At 55.9% G+C, this 23,107-nt stretch overlaps 1 protein-coding gene across 1 annotated transcript; it reads right to left on the bottom strand.

The window, feature by feature from the left end:
- Positions 1-982: 982 nt before the first annotated feature.
- On the bottom strand, positions 983-21,557 carry Rsph1 (radial spoke head component 1). The gene is made up of 9 exons (XM_070028827.1): positions 21,417-21,557; positions 19,677-19,790; positions 19,493-19,598; positions 14,277-14,367; positions 13,334-13,469; positions 8,991-9,062; positions 5,600-5,759; positions 3,338-3,472; positions 983-1,218 (listed from the first exon to the last, which is right to left on the bottom strand). Exons 1-9 carry the CDS (start codon positions 21,468-21,470, stop codon positions 1,169-1,171), a joined length of 918 nt encoding a protein of 305 aa, XP_069884928.1. The 5' UTR covers positions 21,471-21,557; the 3' UTR covers positions 983-1,168.
- Positions 21,558-23,107: the final 1,550 nt, after the last annotated feature.

Genomic DNA, 23,107 nt, shown 5'->3' on the forward strand with positions numbered 1-23,107 from the left:
AGAGCACAGGTGCACAGCTTACGGTGCTTGCAGGACCACATGTCTAGGAATGCAACCCATGCTGCAACGTATGGCCCACTCCAACGCTGGCCTGGAGGGAGCAGGGACTCACACCGGGCTGGAGGAGGGGAGGCGAAGCGGGGGCTCACACCAGGCCAGGGGAGGCGAAGCGGGGGCTCACACCAGGCCGGGGGAGGGGAGGCGAAGCGGGGGCTCACACCGGGCCAGGGGAGTGAAGCAGGGGCTCACACCGGGCCAAGGGAGTGAAGCAGGGGCTCACACCAGGCCAGGGGAGGCGAAGTGGGGGCTCACACCGGGCTGGGGGAGTGAAGCGGGGGCTCACACCGGGCTGGGGGAGGGGAGGCGAAGCGGGGGCTCACACCGGGCCGGGGGAGGGGAGGCGAAGCGGGGGCTCACACCGGGCCGGGGGAGGGGAGGCGAAGGGGGGGCTCACACCGGGCCGGGGGAGGGGAGACGAAGGGGGGGGCTCACACCAGGCATCAGAGGAGCCAAGAGGCAGGGGAAGGTGGATGGGCGATGGGCTGCAGGGTTGCAGGGGAGGGTGTAAGACCTCTCCAGGAGCTTTTGGCTTGGCACGCACCCCGGGAACAGCAGGGGTGCACAGGGCTCTGGGGAGAGAAAGCAGAGGCTGGGTGTGAGCACACAGCAGCACGTGACACGCTGGGACGGGAGGGAGGCTGAGGCTGGGTGCACAGCCCACGCCGGCCTGTGGGCAGCCCTGTCCCTTGGCAGTGGCAGGAGGCCCGTGGGGGGCACTGGAGTTCCTGGCGAGGGGGAGGCAGAGCCCCGCAAGGCTCCCCGCAGGCCCCGCCCCGGGACCTGCACACACGCCCGGCGCTGGCCCGTGAGCAGGGCACAGGGTACCACTCATCTGGCGGGGGGACGGGGGACAGTATCTCATAGCTTAGCCGGAAGCCCACATCCCATAACCCCCACCACAGAGTGGCCACCACGTCCCAGACAAAGTCCAGCCAGCAGCGGAGCCCTGAGGAGCGGCAGGGGCTCCACCAGAACCAAAGGACAACGGGAGATTTATTTACAACTATAAACAAACAACTGAACATCTGCGGGCACCTGCCCTGGGGGGAGGAGGCGGGGGGGGGGGGGTAAATCAGGCTGGCTTCTGGCGTGTGCCACCTGCGGGCTCTCAGTCTTGCAGGTCCGAGAATCGACCTTCGTCCTCAAAGCTCATGTTTCCTGAGAAGAAAACAGACGCACCAGTGTAAGCCGTGGTAACCTTGATTGATTTTTAAGATTCTCAATCCACTAATAGATGTTCGCGGCAGAGCTACTGTAACGATGGGGCATAACAGGAAAATCTGGAAAGTTAAATTTATCCAGACTCCTCTTTTGGAACCAGTGGGAAAAAATCAGCAAAAGGCTTGTTTCACTCCAGGGGAATCCTAAGCCAAGAACACGTGTGAGGTAGTAATGATTCCTTCCTACCTGAATATGCTATCCATCAAAGCAACCACTTGATGGGTAAACATTGTCATCATTTCGCTTTTATATTTCATTTCGTGAAATTCAGAACTTTCTAAGTAGGGGCTATAACTCTCACTAGTGAACAACTTGTGGATAGACAGACGTCACATGGGAATCATGATGAACAGATCTTGAATTTCTATTATGTTGATGGAAGTGATCTATTGCTTTTTTTTTTGGTTGGTCGTGGGTCTTGAACTCTGGGCCTGGGCACTGTCCCTCATCTCTTCAGCTCAAGGCGAGTGCTCTACCATTGAGTCACAGCACCACTTCCGGCTTTTTCTGCTTATGTGGTGCTGAGGAATCGAACCCAGGGCCTCATGCATGCAAGGCAAGCGCTCTACCACTGAGCCACCTTCCCAGCCCTGATGAAAGTGATCTATTGTTATCATTGCAGGTCAGTGCGTGCTGCCACCACGCCGCTTCTTGATCTGTGTTTGGCCGGAGGTAACCCTGGGCTAGACTGAGCTGAGTGGCGGGCACCGCCCTCCTTGGTGCTCCCCCTGCCGCGCAGCCTCGCGTCCCGGTGCAAGCCCCACACGTGTCCCCCAGGACGATCCCTGCATGGAAGCCACGTGCCTGTGGTCTCAGGCGGTCCTCACACCTGCAGTCTTGGACGCCGGCGGGAACTAGACAGCTCTGGAGGGTGACCGCCACACCTCCGCGCCACACACCCAGCCCCTCACACCGAGGACCGACAGCGTGGATGAGGGAAGACAGTCCCCACGGAACCCTGGGGGCGTCTACCTGGGATGGGCCAAGATACCCACTGTCTACGAAAAGCAGACAGGATACAGCCAGCACAGCACTTAGCCAAAGAATGCCTCTTTTGTGCATCGTTGTGATATTTAAGCTAAGTGTTGCTAGAAAAGTCTGTGTGTGTTTACACAGGAGACTATTTTGTCCAACTTAAATCATTTCAGATATAGGGCTGGGATGTAGCTCAGTGGCAAAGCGCTTGCCTAGCAAGTGCAACGTCCTGGGTTCGATCCCCAGTACCAAAAAAGAAAAGACAAAAAATACAGTTAAAAAAATTATTTCAGATATATTTTAAAGAATAGAAAATCAATTCACTTATTTTTGCAATACCGATGTTTGAACACAGGGCCTTGTGCTCTACCACTTGGCTCATGCCTCCAGCCCTGTTTTTTATTGACATTTTTGGAGACGGCATCTCATGGGCTTTTCTGCCCAGGCTGGCATTGAACTGTGATCTCCAGATCTCAATCTCTGAAGTAGCTAGGATCACAGGTGTGAGCCACCAGTTCCCAGCTTATTCATTCACTCGTAATTTACAAGAGGCCAAACCGGAACATGCCCCGGATCCAACGGTGTGGCCTAGAGCCAGGGGAAGCAGGCAGTGTCCTTCGTACACCACGCCACCTGCCTTAGGGCTTCGGGCCCTCTTGCGCTCTCGGCCGTGCTAGCAAGCACAGGAGCAAGAGTTTTGAATATTGACGCATCTCCGGTCCCGGTCAGACTCTGACCTAGGGCTTGTGGAGACAGACACTACCAGATAACTGCAGATCCAGATCTCAAAGAACGCGCCAGTGCCCGGCACTGCTGGCCACGTGCCCCCTTCCCGCGACAGCCATGGAACAAATCACAGTGTAAGATGGAGCCCCATCCCAAGTCTAGGCACAGGGCATCCTCCTCCCTGGGACACACGCAGGCCGGTCCCCGCGTGCCCCCCTACACAGGAGACGGAGAGGGGTAACAGCATCCCCACAGCGGTCAGTCCTTGGGGCCTGGACCAGGGAGGGCCTGGCGAGGGAGGAGAGGCCGCGCTCCCCCTCCCCCGGTCTGTGCCCTGCGGGGCGCGCGTCCTCACCCTGGTCCCCGTCGTAACTGTACTCGCGGCTCTCCTGCTGGAAGACATCTGCGTCCTCGTCGCCAGACCTCAGGTCTATCTCCCCCTCGAAGCCTTCTGAAGCCAGCGGGGGTTCCTCCACGGTCTCCCCGGCCCCTGGCACAGAGCAAAGGGTGGAGTGAGGACGGAGGGCAGAGGGGGCGCAGCCCTGAGGCTCGGGTGGCTGGCCCTCACCTTTTCTGGCACCCCCACTCTTCTGTGCTTGCTTTCCTTCAGGGTACCCCTGACTCTGCCTGCACCCCCCCCCAACCCTGGCCTGCCCAGCAGAGGCCCTGCCACGCTGCGGTGAAGCACCGGCAGAGATGCCTTGGGTCTGAGACCCTGCACAGAGAACTCGTCTCACACACTGAACATGGAGAACGAGGCCTCTGGCCTTAGGGCTCCTGAGCTGGCTGTGGACGTGGCAAGGGTGATGGCCACTCCTGTCCCAAGGGAGACAATGCCCGCAGAGAGCAGAGACCAGCTCTCTGTCTCCGAACCCCCCAGTTACGGACAGCAGCAGGCTCCTGGGAGTGCCCGTGTGACTCGCCCTCAGCCAACAGCTGGCCTCTGGCCACAGCTGCAGCAGGAGCGTCACTCTGTCTGGACAAGCAGCGGCTCCGGGGGTCCTTCTTCTATGAAGGACCTGCCGCTTCCGTGGCTGTCGGCCACCCCCAGAGCCCCACCACGCCCTGGCTCTGAGCAGAGGCACCCCGCTTCCCCGGGAGTTCCCCAAGATCACAGCCACCTGCGCCCTGTGTCCAGTCCTGTGTCACTGCCCTCCTGTCCCCATCCTCAAACCAGATCCTGAGCTTGCCTCGTGACACCCTGCCCACCTCGCCTCCCACAGACACGCGTGGGGGCGGGCTGCCGCAGCCCAGAGCATGGTGCATGGGGACGGGCAGCCGCAGCCCAGAGCGTGGCACGTGGGGATGGGCAGCCGCAGCCCAGAGCATGGCACGTGGGGATGGGCAGCCGCAGCCCAGAGCGTGGCGCGTGGGGTCAGGCAGCCGCAGCTCAGAGCGTGGCGCGTGGGGATGGGCTGCCGCAGCTCAGAGCGTGGCGCATGGGGACAGGCTGCCGCAGCCCAGAGCGTGGCGCATGGGGATGGGCAGCCGCAGCCCAGAGCGTGGCGCGTGGGGTCAGGCAGCCGCAGCTCAGAGCGTGGCGCGTGGGGATGGGCTGAGCGTGGCGCGTGGGGATGGGCTGAGTGTGGCGCATGGGGATGGGCAGCCGCAGCTCAGAGCGTGGCGCGTGGGGATGGGCAGCCGCAGCTCAGAGCGTGGCGCGTGGGGATGGGCAGCCGCAGCTCAGAGCGTGGCGCGTGGGGACAGGCAGCCGCAGCCCAGAGCGTGACACGTGGGGATGGGCAGTCGCAGCCCAGAGCGTGGCGCATGGGGATGGGCAGCCGCAGCCCAGAGCGTGGTGCATGGGGATAGGCAGCCGCAGCCCAGAGCATGGCGCGTGGGGTCAGGCTGCCACAGCCCAGAGCGTGGCGCATGGGGATGGGCAGCCACAGCCCAGAGTGTGGTGCGTGGGGATGGGCAGCCGCAGCTCAGAGCGTGGCGCATGGGGATGGGCAGCCACAGCCCAGAGCGTGGCGCGTGGGGACAGGCTGCCGCAGCCCAGAGCGTGGCGCGTGGGGTCAGGTTGCCGCAGCTCAGAGCGTGGTGCGTGGGGATGGGCAGCCGCAGCCCAGAGCGTGGCGCATGGGGTCGGGCAGCCGCAGCTCAGAGCATGGCACGTGGGGATGGGCTGCCGCAGCCCAGAGCGTGGCGCATGGGGTCGGGCAGCCGCAGCCCAGAGCGTGCCGCGTGGGGTCAGGCAGCCGCAGCTCAGAGCGTGGCATGTGGGGATGGGCTGCCGCAGCTCAGAGTGTGGCGCGTGGGGATGGGCAGCCGCAGCCCAGAGCGTGGTGCATGGGGATGGGCAGCCGCAGCCCAGAGCGTGGCGCGTGGGGTCAGGCAGCCGCAGCTCAGAGCGTGGCGCGTGGGGATGGGCTGAGCGTGGCGCATGGGGATGGGCAGCCACAGCTCAGAGCGTGGTGCGTGGGGACGGGCAGCTGCAGCCCAGAGCATGGCGCGTGGGGTCGGGCTGCCGCAGCCCAGAGCGTGGCGCGTGGGGACGGGCTCCACAGCCCAGAGCGTGGGCATCCATGTCCTCAACTGGGGCATCCATATCCCCAGACCCAGAGCGTCCATGCCCACAGATCGGGGGCCCGCACCCCGGGCCCGGCATCCGTACCCTCGGGTCCTGCGGTCTCCTCCAGGACATTTTTCTCTACGACAGGCTTCTCCTCGGGGAGAGTCGGCGTCCACAGGGCCAATTCTGTGATTTTTATAGCTTTCCACTTGGGAACAATATTTACTGATGTTTCCTCCTCCTCCTCCTCTTCTCCTCTTTCCTAAGGGCAAAAACAAATATAAATTTACCCTAAATTGACCTTGGTCTAGAATAGTAAAAGCCAAGAATGACGAGACCGGCTCTGAACTGCTCGCGCTTTCTCGTGGCACTATCCAGCCATCGGAACACGCTGCCCGTCCCCCACAGCGTTGTCGAGGGGCTGAGCACAGATCTTGGGAGAACTGGATGAGGAAGATGCCACAGAGCAGAATGGTGCCCGGCTTTGGGGCTCAGCATGCCCCAGCTGCGGGTATATATCCCTGCAGTGGCCCCGGCACGTCTCTAGATCTGACAGCCAAAGGACCACCAAGTCCCTAGCTGTCCACATAATGCCACCGAGTGCACGTGCAGACTCCATCCACATCAAGGACTGCAGGTAAGAAAAACAAAAGCAACTCGGGAGGTCAGGCCTACACGTGGCAGGTTTTATAGTTACATGCAATCTCAACAGTGCTTGCCGGGCATATGTTTTCTACTCTTAGTTCTGCAACGATCCCAAAATTCCAAACAGGTGGACAGACGGAAAACACAGAAATACGGACCATTCCAACGGGCCACCCATGATCCCTGCGCAAGAGTGCCACCAGCCTGCCTGTTGCTTCTTGGAGTTACTCTGAGAGAAACCCCTCTAGTTGGCTTTACGTTTTCTGGGTTTTGTCCCCCACACAGTAACACCCCAGCTGTGGGACTTGGAATCACTGAGACGGCTCCTTCCACGCCGATGGCTCATCCCCTCACAGAACTTCTGACGCATCATCGAGGACTTGACTGTGGCCGGTAACTCTGCCTTCCTGACGGATTCCCAGGTGACACTGCACCAGCATCTCCTTCCTCGGCTGTGGGGCCGGCTCACAGCTGGGCGCCCCCAAAGAGAGTCAGTCCCTCACCCCACGGATCTCGGAAAGGCCACCCTCTGCAAAGCTGCTCAGAAGGTCACGTCACGCACGCCGACCACTGCAGGCCGACCGCTGCGTCTGTCCGGTCCTGTCCAGTGTTTCCCCCTCTTTTTCACAGCCATTGGCCCAAACACTTCCCCATCCCCACAATAAACCGCACATGCCCAGCTCCATTTCAGAGTCGGCTTCCTCAGTGTTAAAAAAAGACATGGTGAAGGATTAACTTTCCAATACCTTAGAATATGACCTTATTTGCAGATAGGGTCTTTCCAGAAGCTACCCAGTAAAAACGGAGTCATTAAGATTGGCCCTAATCCATATAATGAGTGTCTACTGAAAAGGAGAATCAGACCTAGAGTCGGATACATACAGAGGCAAAATGATCGAGGGCGTGCAGCTCAACCATCAGCTCAGGATGCGGAGGTATAAACTCATCTGCAGGACTGGCCTGAGCGCCCCGGAGCCGGCCCACACAGCGCCCCCTGCAGGGTTAGGCCTCCAGGGCCGGGGGCTGCTCACCTTGGGTGGAGGTGCTGGAGTATGTCAGTGTGCGGTTTTACAGGGGCTGGCAGCTAACAGCAGTCTGGAGTCTCAGGTTTGGTCTCCCGGACAATGCTGTTAGGGGGCAGGCCTGGGGAGCTCTTGGAGATGGACTGGATGCATTTAGCATGATGAAGAGGCCATGAATCTTTGGGGACCAGTGGTAGCCCATTATAGCTTGGATAGGCAGTGTCCCCCAAAAGTTCATGTGTTAAAGACTTGGCTCCCAGCTAATGGCACTGTTGGAAGGTGGTGGAGTTTAGTTGGAGACGTGGGTCAGTGAGGCTTGAACCTGAACTGGAGGGGGCTGGGCCGGGACCCCTGCTTCTCCTTCCCCTCTCCTCTTCGAGTACTGACCAGCCTCTCCATCTGTCTCTGTCTCGCTGTCTCTTTCTCTATCTCTGTCTGTCCCTCTCTCTCCCTTTCTCTTCACCTGCCTGTCTGTCTGTCTTCCTCCCTCTCTCTCTCTGGTTCTCCATTGTCATGAGGTGAGCGGCACTGTTCTATCACACACTTCCTTTGAAACTATTTCATTGTTTTGGATCAGGGCCAAGTGACCATGAACTGAAGCTCTGAAGTTATAAGTAAAATACACCTTTCCTCCTTTTAAATGGTTTTTCGCGGGTGTTTTTGAACAGTGCTAGACAGCTAAGGCAAAGGCCATCTGCAAAACAAGGGGAGAGCCGGGCGCCGGAGGTTCACCCCTGAAATCCTAGCTACTCAGGAGGCTGAGATCTGAGGATCGCAGTTCAAAGCCAGCCCGGGCATGAAGTCTGTCAGACTCTTATCTCCAATAAACCACTCAGAAAACCAGAAGTGGCGCTGTGGCTCAAGTGGTTGAACGCTTTTCTTGAGCTGAAGAGCTGAGGGACAGCACCCAGGCCCAGAGTTCAAGCCCCACAACAGACAAAAAAATAAAAGCAAAGCAAGAGAGAAGTTCTGCCTTGCTGAGCTTCAGGAGGAAGAGCCCTGCCGCCCCGTGAGCGTCGACTTCCGGACTCCAGCGTGTACAAGAGACGCTGTGGGTAAGCTGTGGGTCTGGACTTGAGTGTGACAGCCCAGGAACACAGGAAAGGCATATCATTTTATGTAAGAGGAGAAAGACTATCATTTAGCAGGCCCACTCAAATACAGGGATGTGGTATAGCTGTGTGTGCACGCGCACGCACACATGTGTCTATGTGTTTAGTAGTAGTCCTGGCCATGATAAAAATGATCCAAACTTCAAAGCTTATAACCATTTCCCGACAAGGGCTGAGGAAGCAGCCGGGCCTGTCTGCCTGTGACTGGGCAGGTGACACTCAGCATGTGCACACCAGAAACACAATTCAGGCATCTGTTGCTCCAATAAAATGCCCTCAGGATTTCTATTCTGGTTTCTATTCCAGTGTGTATCCTATTTTTTAACTATTGCTCATAATCCGCTAAGCTGCTGTTCTGACACATGGATGAATTGCAACATGCTCTTTGAAAAACAGGGCTCTGGTGCCAACTTTTGGTCATCTGTCTGAGGCGAGAGCTCACGGCACTGCGGGAACAGCTCAGGCGATGACAAATTGTGGTGAGCCCAGTGACGGGCCTCGCTGCACGTCTGGGAGCTGTGTTTCCGCCCAGCATGGGCAGTCGCTGTGCCCAGGCATGAAGGAAGGGTTAGTCCTTGAAACTGGGTCCCGCTCAAGCACAGGCCGATGAGGGACAATGACCCGGGCGTGTTCCCAGTCAGCTTCGCCTGGGGCTCACGGAGCCTGAGCAGCTCGCTGGCTGCGGCTGCGGGGAGCAGCGTCGCTCCAGCTTACCACGTCTGTGAGGCGGTACTCTCCGTGCTGCTCACATCCAATGTCAAACACGTACTTCCCAGGGCCGACGGGCTGTGGGCAGAGAAAGCCGAAGCACGTCACTCTGAGGGCTCGAGACCCAAGAGAACACAGCGCCCGCTTGCCCAATATCTCCACCAAGAGGCTCGTCCCCACCCCACCACGGGGTAAGAGTGACAGGGATTAACCAGACACTGGCTAGCTGTCATCCTCGCTGCTCGGGAGGCTGATATCTGAGGATCAAGGTTCAAAGCCAGCCTGGGCAGGAAACTCCATAGAGACTCCTATCTCTAATTAACCAGCAAAAAGCTGGAAGTATGGCTCAAGTGGTAGAGTGCCAGTGCCCGGGCCCTGAGTTCAAGTTCCATTATTGGTACATGCACATGAGTACACACGCATGCACGCACACGCACGCACGCACGCACGCACACACACACACACACACACACACACACACACACACACACACACACACACACACACACACACAGAGTAACAGGGACCAAAAATGCTTTGTGAAGTAAGGGCCCAGGGAGTCACAGACTACATGTCCTGTCTTATTTTTTTAAGACCTTAACCACATTTTTACTACATTTGAAAAGGTAAATTACATTCTTCACAACTCTGCTTCTAGAACATAGAGGTTTTTAAGAAAAACAAAAACTGGGTCATAATTGCACATATAGACTCTACTTTTTCTTAGAAGCAGGCCTAACTGGCTGCCCACATTTACAAGTGTCCCCACACGGTATTTTGTTTCATCTAAGAATGGCAATCTTTCCTCATTCCCTATTGTTATTTACAATGTCAGTGTTTGTCTTTGACAAAGAATGCTAAAGTAAGTACATGTTGGTTATACTTAAGTATTTCTGTAGGCTCTTGATGAGGAAAAACTAATTATACCAGGAATTAATTATACAAGGAAACACACAAGTACAATCCTTGGGCACAATATGCACTCTGACCAGAAAGAGGCTTTAACAGTTTCATTTTAACAACAACGTTTATGAGCTCCCACGACTTCAAAGTCCTGTTGTTCTTGGGTATTAACGTTTTGTTCTCTCTTTACATGGCTTTTGTGTTTAAACTTCCCAGTTTAAACTTCTTCATTTTCAATTGGGTCTGTTATGCTACTTGTGAGACTGAATTTAAGATTTTTAAATACCTTTTTAAAGAATTGTTTTAATTGTACAACTTTCTGAGCTCAAGTGTGGTAATTTCATACAGATATATATTGCACAATAATGAAATCAGAGTAGTAACCATTTCTACTAAACAGTAAACACTGTTAGTTAACATAAGAATGGACACCTCTTCATAGAAATCACTTAAACCATGATGATAAATGCAAGGCTTTAAATATTAAATATCGCTTTATATACCAAATATCCTCATTTCCAGCTGTCAATCATCTCATACATTTTTATAGTGTTTTCTAACCTACAAAGAGTTCATTTTGTTGTTGGTGGTCGTGGGGCTTGAACTCTGGGCCTGGGCGCTGTCCCTCAGCTCAAGGCTAGTGCTCTACCACTTGAGCCACAGTGCCACTTCCGGCTTTTTCTGTTTATGTGGTGCTGAGGAATCGAACCCAGGGCCTCATGCATGCAAGGCAAGCGCTCTACCACTGAGCCATCTTCCCAGCCCCTAAAGGGTTCTTTTTATGAAGCTAAATCTATTAGCTTTTGCTTATCTGTTTAGAAGTTGCCCTCTCCCCATTTCAAAGTTAATTAATATTCACCTATTTTTCCCACAGGTGATTTTCTTGGTTATCTTTAAATTGTTATATCTTCTAGAAAGTTCCTTCATCTATGTGAGACAAAATTGTTTTATTCCTCCCCCCTCGATTCCCAAGGGCCCCAGGACACACTTCCTGGCCACCATTGCTACCTTTTCACCCAAACTGAGAGCTCCCACATGTTCAATTTGTGTGTGTGTGTGTGTGTGTGTGTGTGTGTGTGTGTGTGTGTGTGTGTGTGTGTGTGTGTGTGTTTCTGGAGCTTGAACTCAAGGTTTCTTGCTCTCCCTTGGCTTTTTCACCCAAAGCTGGTGCTCTGCCACTTGAGCCACAGCTCCACTCCCAGCTTTTTGGTGGTTAATTGGAGGTAAGACTTTCCCGGCTGGGCTGGCTTCACACTGAGACCCTGAGATTCCAGCTCTGTGAGTAATCAGGTTCACACCTGTGAGGCGTCCATGCCCTGCCCAAGCCTCAACTCTTCTCTCCGCTTGGACCTGTCTTCGCGCTGTCTAACCTTCCCCCCTCCTCTCTGCCTCTCTGCCCTGCTCCACACTTCTTGAACGACTCATCAGCAAACACAGAAACCAGTCATCTAGGAAGAAAACAGAAACCAGCGCAGCGAGCGTGAAACTGTCCGACTTCGCTGGTACCCGTGAACCGCCCCGGCCGGGGCAAGGCTCTGAGCCGTCAGACCTCTCGGTGCTCATGACTGGCGCTGGCCCCGTGGAGGAGGAGGTGGGGTGACTGTCCCTGTCTTGTGGCTTTAACATAGCACTTGTACATCAGCAAGTCTCTTCTCTAATCTGCAGAAATGCTCTTGTTAAAAAGACAAAATAGGGGCTGGGAAGGTGGCTGGCTCAGTGTAGAGCATTTGCCTTGCATGCATGAGGCCCTGGGTTCGATTCCTCAGCACCACATAAGCACAATGAAAAAAGCCGGAAGTGGTGCTGTGGCTCCAGTGGTAGAGCGCTAGCCTTGAGCTGAAGAGCTGAGGGACAGCGCCCAGGCCCAGAGTTCAGCCCCATGACAAGATCAAAAAAAAAAAAAAAAGACAAAATAATCGACCTGTAGGGGTCGTTCAACTGGTGGAGAGCCAGCCTTGAGTGAAAAAGCCAAGCAAAGGATCAAGGCCTGGAGTTCAAGAAATAAAAGGAAAAAGGGGTAGTGATAGAAAGCTGGGACTCAGTAGGATGTTCTGTCCACATGAGCTGATGTGTTGAGATGAGACCTTTGTATAACTATTTAAAGATCTGTTTACATATCTTATTGCTCTATATTGATAAACCCGGCGCTGGGGAGCACCTCTTTCTACCAAACAGAAGGATTTTTGTGATGAGCCGAGCCGAGGCGGCCGGTCTAATCTCAGAGGGGCTGAATGACACAGAATGGGAGGGGACATGGTCATTTCTAAGCTCGCTCGCCACCTGGCCCACACTGGCCTGTTGGGGATGGGCTATGCTCTCTCTCAAGCGGAACTGCAGCACACGGGCCTCTCCCAGCCTGGGGGAAGGATGCAGGGCGCCGTGCAGGCCAGGCCTCTGCTCAGCCTCCGCTGGGCCTCTGCAGCACCCTCAAGCATGCAAAAGGAGGACAATGCATCCTTGTGTCCAATTTGTGTGATTCAGATCTCCACCTGACCATTGTGCACAAGCTCTGTGCGTGTGCATGTGTGTGTATGTGGTACACACTCAAGGAGGAGGAGGATACACACTCGAGAAGGGGGACGGGGCTCAGAGGAGGGGAAGGAAAGAGGGAGGAAGGAGGGGAAGAAGGAGGAAGGAAGACGGGACTGGAAGGGGCCAATGCTAGCGCCTGGGCTTTACGATCGGAATGTCCTCATGCGCTGTGTGTAGAATTGTAAATCGTTTCCTAACTAGCAGGACGAAGCCTCCAGCTTCGATCTCAGATGCGTCTAGTCTGGCTTCCATGTTAACGAAGAGAGTGAGCGCTCTGTGTAGGGAAAGCTGGGCAACTTCATTCAGTTGCACGTTCCCCCGATAAGCGTCTAAGGCCAACAAACCTCCCTTCAGGGATTTTCCACTCAAGATCCCTCAAAGCCCCCACAAATGCCCTCAGGTGGGTTCTGGGTTATTCAGGGTCTCTCAGCATCCAGGAGTGCTCTGTATGAGGTGGGAAAACCAGAGTCCCCCAAACACAAATGGCCAGTGGTTGGCACAGCACCAGGGAAGCTTCCAGACCCGGGCAGGCACTCTGGACTCCCCACGCCCCTCCAGAGCAGCAGCGCGGGCCGGCCTGCAGCTGCAGAGGCGCCTCACACTGCTCCCAGGGAAAGCAAGCCCGACACCTACACACTGAGCTGCAGGAGATGAAGACCGGGGGCTGCTTTACCTGCGAACGGGAGCGCAGGAGAGGCTAAGATGTCCCGTAACTTAGCAACGCCGCACAGCACCGCTGGGGCTGGCAGCGGCTCCCCACCATGCCCCGCCCCCCGCCCGCTGTCCTCTGTGGGCATCGGAGGCTCAGGAAGGCCTCCTGCCCACGGTGGGGGGAGAGGCGGCTGCTCTGGTGTTTTCGTTCCCCAGTAGCACAGGGGCGCACCAGCTAGTAAAGGGGGTCGCACAGGACTTACGTTTTTGTTCAGGAACTTGCCCTGGTACCTGTGGTTCAGATGGATGAGCTCGGCGGCACCCTCCTGCTGCCCGTTCACCCAGGTTCCGACATACTTACTCCCCGTCTCTGCATAGAAGTAGGTGCCTTGCCCGTGCCTGGGAAGACAGGGACACGCTGTGTTCTGCCCTGGCATTCCAGAAACCTCCGGTGACAGCCCAGGTGTGGGGACCGCGGGGGCCGGGGGAGGCCAGCTCACAAGCCACCTGGTTTCTCTATCTGTGTCTGCCAGCCAGGAGCCGGTGGCTCACGCCTGTAATCCCAGCTGCTCAGGAGGCCGAGTGCTGAGGAGTGCGGCGCAAAGCCGGACCAGGCAGACAAATCCGAGAGATCCTTATTTCCAATTAACCCTCAGAAAGCTTCAAGTGGAGCTGGGACTCAAGTGGTAGAGTGCCAGCTTTGATCCTAAAAGCTGAAGGACAGTGCTCAGGCCCTGAATTCAAGCTCCAGTACACACACATACACGCACACATGTGCATACACACATGCACACACACGCATGCACACACGTACATGCACGCACATGCACACATGCATGCACACTGCACACACGCACACACGTGCATACCTGCATGCATGCACATATACACACATACATGCGCGCACACACACAGCACTGGGATGGGTGGCTCTGGCCTGTCCTGCATTGGGTCCTCTGTGCCCACGCTCCCTGGGGCTTCTTGGGGAAGAACCCCAGGTCCTGCGCCGCGAGACCGCGGTTCCTCCACTAGGGGGAGACAGTTGCCATCCCCAGCACTGTCGTGCACCCAGGGACAGGTCAGCAGTGGAGGCGAGGGGGCACAGGGGCTTTGGTGGTGATTGGCTCCCGGTGCGTGTGGACCACCTGAAGGCGGCACCCTAGCTCATTCCACAGGAAGCCTGCGCGGGCCGAGGCAGAGCCGAACCTTTGGTGGTTGAACCACTCCCCGGTGTAGGTGTCGTTATTGACGTAGTAGTACACGCCATGGCCGTGCCGCTGGTCATCCGCCCACTCGCCTGGAAGGCACAATGCAAGCAAGCCAGTGAGAGGCAGGGTCATGCACAGCTCCTTCCCGGCTCCCTGGGGGAGGGCCCTAGCAGAGGAGCTGCTATTCGTGGCTCCTGCCGTGATCTGGGGACCAGGTAGACAAATCCCAAAGACTCATCCCCAGTTAACTAACAAAAAGCTGGAAGGGGTCAGTGGCTCAAGTGGAAGAGCACCCCCAGCCTGGAGAAAAAGCTAAGGGACAACAACCAGACCCTGAGTTCCAGCCCCAGTGAGGCACAGACACACCAAACAATCTGCAGAAGAGGGAGCAATCACTGCAGGGGTGAGGCTCCTGACCCTCCCCCCGATGCCTTCCTGTCCCCTGACATAGGTGTTGGCCAGCTAAGGAGCACTGGCTATGGAGTCAGGGCTTCGCTGGGCATGGGTCGGGGGAGGTAGGCCTCAGCCCTCTGCATGTACCAACATGGCCACGGGTTGCTCAGGGAGTAGTTAGGATCCAAACAAGCTTGTCTGACCCATTTCCAGAGATCCTAGTTTGCTTCTTTGGCCTTGCAAGGATTTGGCTACCCAGCGGCAAAGCCATGGTGTCCGTCCAGGGGCCCAGCCTCGGTGTCCGTCGGCACCCCACGCTCTCTCTCTCCTGGGCTCCTGGCTCCAGCACCCCCCTTCTGTGCCATGGCCCGTGGCTGCCCAGCTGAGCGCATGCTCCACATCTGCACCAGCCTTGCCCGAGTGCTCCCCACCCCTGGGGTCCTGGTCAGTGCCGAAGCCAGCAAAGACATCAAACTCCTCACCTAACCTCAGCAGTGAGGATGGCGGCGAGCTTGCCAAGTGCAGAGCAAAAACTCAAAGGCCGTTCGTACCACCGCCCTAGAAAGTGCAGAAACCCAGCCGGGCTGCCCAACGCAGACAAGTTCTCTACCATTCCACATCACCCGTAAGTCAGCATGCTGAACAACACTTCTCAGAACTTGAATAATTAAACCTAATTTTGATCAATGCATTTGTCAAAATGGAAAAAAAAATAGCCTATTCTCTCTAGAGAAAACATGGGGAGTTATTTTATTGCAGAGATGTAATGAGAAGTGTTAGCGTGCAGGAAGCAATCCTGAAGTGTGGCAGGCTTTAATTTAAAAGAACCTCAAGACCAAACACCAGTGGCTCACACTTGTAATCCTAGCAAATCAGGAGTCTGAGATAGGAGGATGAAAGTTTGAAGTCAGTCTAGGCAGAAAAGTCTGAAATTAATCATCCAAAATCCAGAAGTGGAGGTGTGGTTCAGGTGGTAGAGTGTTATCCTTAAGTGGAAAAAGCTAAGGGACAGTTCCCAGGCTGAGTTCAAGCCCCGGTATGGACATACACACATACACACACATACACACATACACACACATACACACACACACACACACACACGTTAATTACCCAAGCAGTGTGTGTTCCTATGAATAAACTCCAAAGTTTATCTACAAAATGAATGTCTACCTGCTTCTTCAACCACTCCATATTTACTCAGCATCTACCACACCCTATGCACTTGACCAGCCAGAAGAGCCCTGGTATGAGGGCAGCATCCGACTTCTGCTTGCATTGTGCTCAGGGACAGAGGCCTGCGTGAACGGCCGGCAGAGGGTGAGGCTGCAGGAAGTGCCCACCACAGGACATGGCAGTAGGCAACGGATCGGAAAGGAAGGTTATCAAAAATCCACCAAAAGAAGGGGACACGGCTCACAGCTAAGAAAGCGAGCTGGCCCATGAAGGGACAGAGCCACCGTGCCAGGGGAGGTGGCATCCACTCCCACACCAGGGGGCCCAACCTGGGCAGGCCACCCCCACCACGAGGCCCAGAGTGTGGACAGAGGCTGCGGCCATTTTCCCGACCTTAAGCTGGGGCACGGCGCCTGCATTTGCAGCGCTCGCCAGTTTGGTGGAAATGGTCTCGCCGCCACAAATTCCAAACTACATGTGGAGTGGGGGTTTGCTCCATGTTGGCTTTTGTGAGCGGTTCTGAGCCAGCCCCACACAGCCACGGGGCAGAGAGCTCGGCTCGACAGTCCTGTCATTTGGGTTCTTCCCGAAAAGGCTGTGACAAAAGTACTAGACGCTTCTCAGCCCACCCGAGCCGGTTCCCGGGCAGTATGACAAGGTGATCACTACGCGTTGTGCAGAAACTTTTAAAAAACGAAAGGCCAATTAAATTTCAAAACACACGTAAACTTCATGCCAGCCAGGGCTGGTGAACACATTGAAAACAATAAAAGGCTTTAGAGACTTCACCCAGTACAGCGAGTCTTGCCTGAGGTGACGCAGAGAAAGGTCACCTTCTGGGCAGCTCTTCAGTGACTGAGTTCAAAGCTCCTTTACTGAAGTCAATGGTGTGGGTGTGGGTGTGGGTGTGGGTGCGGGTGCACCCATTGGCATGCACGCACGTTTGCCAGTCCTGGGGCTTGAACTCAAGACCTGGGCGTTGTCCCTGAGTACTTTTGCTCAAGGTTAGTGCTCTCCTACTTGAGCCAGAGACTCCACTTTCAGCTTTTTAGTGGTTAATTGGCAATCAGAGTCTCCCGGACTTTCCTGCCCAACTGGCTTCAAACCTGCGATCCTCAGATCTCAGACTCTTGAGTAGCTAGGATTACGGGCATGAGCCACCAGCTCCCAGCTGAAGTGATCATTTAGAACAGTGTTACTATTGCTCTAACTTTGCACTTTTCTTTTTTCCAGTACTAGGGTTTGAACTCAGGGCTTTGAGCATGACAGGCAGACACTCTGCCACTTGAGCCACATGCTGGGCCCTCTATTTCATACTCTTTTGATAGGGTCTCAGGTCCCCCTTCTCCCCCACCCCTCCTGGCCAGCCTCAGACTGTGGTCCTCTTACTTGAGCTTCCCAACTAGCTTGAATTACAGGTGTGAACCATTATGCCCAGCTCATTGCTTGAGACAGGGTCTCATTAACTCCTCCAAGCTACCTCAAATGGAGATCCTCCGGATCTCTGCCTCCCAAGTAGCTGGGATTGCAGGCATGAGCCACCATACCAAAAGCTACATTCCGTTTTTTTAAAAAGTCTTTCTACACCTACTCGTGTACTTTCTCACGAATCTTGATCTTGTCCTTGGAAGATTAGTTTCTACTGTTTTGCAGTCCTGGGACCTCAAGCCTGTTGGATGAGCATATCTCTTCTCAGGATCAGCCTGCACTAAATTGGGGAGTTGGGGAGAGGCCTTCCTCTGGGAGAGCAGAGGTCCTAGATGCCAAGTCCTGCCACTGTGACCTTTGGCTCGAAGCTGGCTCTCAGGATTAGCCCTTCTCCTGAGAGGTGCTGCTTAGTCACTGTGTTCTGGGCGGGGAACAGCACCCCTGACGCCAGGCTGGGCTCTCCGCTCAGAACAGTCTCTTGGAATGTGCCCTAGGGGCCATGTGCTCTGAAGACGGGGAGGGGACACAGTCCAGGAGCACACCGCTGGAACGCGGCTGGGCTGGACGGCCGACTCCAGAGTCCCGAGCTCCTCTCCGCACGCCCTGCACATCCACGCCCATCTCTCCTCCGGCTCCCGCTTCTCCATGCCATGCTGCTGACCTTCTCTATCTGCCTTAGTCCCGTGAGGTGGGCCGCATGGCCAGACCCTTCCCATCCCCAAAGCCCTCACCTGGCCTCCATCTGCATCAGATTTCCAGATCTGAAGTGGCCAAGGCCTCACCAGCATCTGGCACCCGACCCTGCAACCAACCCCACTGCTCGCCACCTGTGAGCACCGCCACCTTCCTGCCCCTGTTCAAGGCCCCCACCCATCCAGGAATGCCTGCCAGCTCTTCCCCTGCCGTTCTGGGGGCCGGTGCCTCCGTGGGCTCCTGGGTTGGACCTATCCGAGCCTCCAAAAGACTAGTCCTGGGCCTCACACCTGGGGGTCCTGAGGCTGGACATATCCGCCCCACAGAAAACCACTCCACCCATCATGATGGCCGCCAGCCCAAACCACGGTGATCAATTACTCGGCCATGCCTTGGGCTGTGTGGCTAGAAGACTGACCTGCTGGGCTGGTGTTAATACTGCAGCTTCTGAACTGTTTCCATCACTGCCTAGCGAAAACAAGCCACTTACTTTAACTTTAGTCAGAGAAGAATCTCTGAGCAGTGCCTGCACCTTACTAAGAATCCATCAGGAGAGACAGTGGCTCACACCTGTAGCTACTCAGGAGGCTGAGATCTAAGGATCAAGGTTCGAAGCCAGCCCAGGCAGGAAAGTCCATGAGACGCTTATCTTCAATTAATCACAGAAAAAGCTGGAAGTGGTGCCGCGGTTCAAGTAGTAGAGTGCCAGCACTAAGCAAAAGGAGCTCAGGGACAGCGCCCAGGCCCAGAGTTCAAGCCCCATCAGGAAAACTTCAGGTGATGGGAGAGCAGTTGGGAGAGATGGGGAGAACAGAGGAAGGGGTGGCATTGACCAAGAAGCTCGGTACTTCTAGACTGAGACCCCTTTGTACATCTACTTAAAGATCATTTTAAACACTCATAACGAAAAAAAATTGAGTCTGTCAGAAGAAACATGCTTTGCATAGCCTCCAAATTAATTTTATATCTAACTAGCAAGATCCTTGAAAAACAGAACACAATGTTCATTGGCAGGAAGGAGTCAGAGCAGAGATGGAAAAATCCAGCTTCACAGGCAATACCTCCCAGACAGACCTTCCCTGAAGGAAGGCCAGGCCTAAAGAAACACATGGGCATGAGAAGAGGGGACGGTGGGGAACAGAAACAGAGGAGAGAACTTCAGGGAGATGACCGGGATGCAGGGCCCTGGCGACAGGAGCCCAGGCCACAGCGCAACACAGAAGCCTGGGCTCCCTGGCAGCCACCATTCACCGCTTCCCGTCCCCAGGCCACAGGAGGGCACGCGCCGCCCACGGGGACAGTGACATTTCCACTGTAGGCTGGTTAGTTTGTTAGTCAGCCAGTTACCAGGGCCTACGTCAACCATGGGGACCATAGGGACGTAGGAACACAATCTCTGCCTCCTGAATGACAGTGATCTGGAGAACTTGAACCTTTTCTTGTACAGTTTACTATCCACAGTCAAGTTCAAGCACAAGAAAAGAAGAACTTCCACAACCAAAAGCTGCTTTGATCCCTTTTTACCTTCATATCTGGATCCGTCTGGATATATGAAAGTGCCTTGACCATGCTTTTTATTTTTAACATATTCTCCAATGTATCGGGCGCCATTTTTAAATATGTAGGTTCCCTGAAATACATGGAATTTCACATTCACTAATGGAATATTAAACCCCAAGGCCCACCCTCGTACGCCACCAGCTCTGACCTGGCCGTGTCTTCTACCGAATTCGTAGTTCCCTTCGTAGGTGTCCCCGTTGGGCAGTCTAGCTCTCCCGTGCCCGTGCCGTTCCCCAGCTTCATTCCGGTCCCCTTCATATTCCTGGGTCAAAGAAATGAAGGTCGTGCTGGCTACCACTCAGGAAGCGCTGCCCTCATGACAGCGTTTGACAAATACTGTTCCCCTGTCCCCCCAGTTCTCAGGACAGGCAGTGGTCCCACTCTACAGGTGAGGTAATCATCAAACACTGGTCCAAGGTGGCACAGGTGGTGCCGGTGTCCACCATGGGAGCCCCGCTTCCTTCAACATCTGAGCATGCAGTTCAGTATGGGAATCCTCCACACCATAACACAATCAGCCCGAGTGTGGACAGTGATAGGGATACCGCATTCTTCACGGGAATATGCTTGAAGTCTCCACCTGTGCAGAACGGGTCTCCAGCCTGCCCAAACACCTCCCCACTCACTTTCTCCCAATACGCAGCACTTACAAATTCCCGGGAAAAGGTAACTTTTCCTTCAAATGATCCCTGGGATGGCTGTGGCCTGTAAAGGCTTTTGGCTCGGTGAGGAGGGATAGTAGGGGCTGGGGGCCCTGGGGGCGGCACTGACTCCTAATTCAGCTTCCTAAAGAGCCAAGTGAGGTCCTGAGTGCAATCCCCAGTACTGAGCAACAAGAAAGTAAAACTGGAGTGTGTTTAGACTTATTACAAGGCACATTATATTGAAGAAAAAGCTCAAACAACTGTACAGTTCCGTCCCTTTTCTAACACTGCTCACATCTTACCCATTTGTTCCAGGTTTATTCTAAATGGAGGTGTACCAGAGGCCTCTCCTCCAATCCTAGAGTGCTCCCAACATGCCCAGTAGTCAGCCACCTGGATAGGTGACCAGGGAAGGGAGAACTCCTGTGTCTAGTTGTTTGAACTCGGGGCCCTGTGCCCGCTAGGCCAACACTCTGCCCCTTGAGCCACCCCAGTGAAGAATCCTTCAAAGTGACTCAGATACGAACTTGACTTCCACGTTATGGGGCCATCAAAATGTCACTGTAAGTGGAGTCCCAGGAGGGAGGAGACAGCTGGGAGGCTTGCTGGGGGGGGGAATAAGCGGGGGGCACTTCCGGCTCCTCGCCCTGCCCCGGGGACTCCCCCGGAGGAGATCAAAACCGGGAGAGGCCGCGGGACCTGAGCCCCGGGCTGGCACGACGGTCTGCGCAGGCGTCGGCAGCGCGCTAGGGGCGGGGCTAGAGGGCTCGGTGGATTCTGAGACTAGCTGGACTGTCCTTGCGCACGCGCACACTCACGCTCTGCGCACAGGCGCACGCGCGCACGCGCACACGGCCGGTCGGCCGGGGAGTGTGAGGGAGGCGTGTCGGAGCTCACGGGGTTCCAGCCCGAGGCCTCTCCGCTGCCCGAGCCCAGAGCGAGCCTTGGGTGGGGAGGGCCGCGTGCACAGGCCGCGCGGCCGCGGGGCGGCGGCGGGGGCCGGCCGGGGGCGGCGGGAGGCTGCGGGCCGCGGCGGGGCCGCCGGGGACGAGGAGGGGCCGCCGGCCCAGCTTCGCCTTCCGCGGGAACGAACGCGAGCGCGGCGCCGGGCCGCTCCGATCCGCGCTCCGGACGCGGCCGGCGGGGCCTCGGGAGCCGGGCTCGGTCCCCGCCGGGCTGGGCCCGCCCGCGCCGCCCTCCCCGCTCCGCCGCCGCCGCGCCCCGTCCTGGCCTGGAGCCCTCACCCCGAGATCATTCTCTCCCTCCTCCTCCAACTCCTCGGAGCCCAGGTCCGACATGGTCTCCCCTCGGCCCGGATCCCGGCCGCGGCGTCGCTAACCAGCGGGTTCCGCCACCTACACCGGCGCGTCCGCGGTCGCCATGGAGACAGCGACCGGAAAGGTGGAGGGAAGGGGCGGGTCGAAAGGCAGCCCTCGGGAACTCCCCTAGCAACGGGAAGGGCGCCTGGACCAATAGCCGTCCAGGAAGAGGGAGGGGGCGTGATTAGAGGCGGGGCATGGGGTGCGGAGACGAACCAGGGACATCCCTGAGAGACGGTCCCAGCAACGTAGAGCGCACCTCGACCAATCATCATCCAGGACTAGGGAGGGGCGGAGCCTGGAGGAATTGGTACCTCTGGGTGCCCCGGGTCTGTGCGGTTATTTTGCCCTTCGCTCCTGGACCAACTCAGGCTGCTGCCTGAACTGGACCCTAAGAGGAAGGGCGCAAGCAGAAGGTGCACCCCACATTCTGTCCTGCCTCCTGGGGATGCTGCCCAACCCTCTGACCCGACGTGTGGACGGTTCTGGTGTTTGTACTCTGTCTCAGCTGGAGGAACCGGCCACGCGCGCTTTACGTGGGTGAGGGTTTGAGCCCTCCCGACCCGGGATCGAGTCCCCACCTCCCCCTCGTCCTTGGCTGAAGGCCCGGCCCTCTCAGCAAGCCCACAGCTTACTGGTGCATTTGCTTCTAGTACTCTACTGCTGGGCTGCTGGCCCCACCCCGCCCACCGCGGCCCTCTGGGGCGGGAGCTGTGGCTTGGTGGTCAGCACCAACCTAGCAGGCCCCAGTGCCTGAGTTCAAACTCCAAGACCACCAAAAATATATACGCATGCAAGGGAGGAAGAGAGGGAGGGAGGGAGGGAGAGAGGGAGGGGAGGGAGGGAAAGAAGGAAGGAAGGAAGGAAGATAGATCACTCATTCCTCGGAGATTGGATGATAAATTGCTGCTTCTCTAAAAAAAAAAATGCTTGGGGGGCGGGGGGGGGGGGAGGCTGGGAAGGGGAGGCTGGGAAGGGATGGGAAGGGTAAACAAAGGAGGAGGCTACAATGCTTGATAAGAAATGTACTCATTATCTTGCCTGTGTAATTGTAACCCCTCTGTACAGTATTTTCACAATAAAAAATATTTTTTAAAAAAGCTCTATATTCATAATGAGGGGCCTTTGAAGAGGAAGAGGGGAGCAGGGTCTAGAAGAGGGGGGCTTCATCCCCACCCTTCATCCATTGTAAACAGTACTGCAATGAGATGGGTGGGCAGACATCTCCTTGGCAGAGTTCTTATTCCTCTGGAAATACGCCCACAAGTAGGACCGCTAGGTTGTGTGACATTTCTAGTTTGAATTTTCTAGGAACATCTACAGTGTTTTCTGCAGTGAGTTTAATTACTATATACTATGAGAAGCCCACTATTTTTCAGTGCTTCATTCTAAATATTTGACACCTCCAGCATGTGGCTTCCACTGATCCTTTCAATTGGACGCAATCACTGTCTGTTAACCCCATAGTGCCTTAACCCGTCTCCCTCATAGGTACCAGGTTCTGGCTTCCTGTGGTAGGCATCTGGTTGGTTGTCTTTGGTCTTTTGCAGAAGAGTAAGAGAGCTTGCTACAAAAGGAAGGAATGACTTCAGGTATGCCCAGATTGGGGGCTGTTG

The sequence above is a fragment of the Dipodomys merriami genome, unplaced genomic scaffold (genome assembly GCF_024711535.1).
Source record: "Dipodomys merriami isolate MVZ:Mamm:240054 unplaced genomic scaffold, mDipMer1.0.p SCAF_2, whole genome shotgun sequence".
Lineage (NCBI taxonomy): Eukaryota > Metazoa > Chordata > Mammalia > Rodentia > Heteromyidae > Dipodomys > Dipodomys merriami.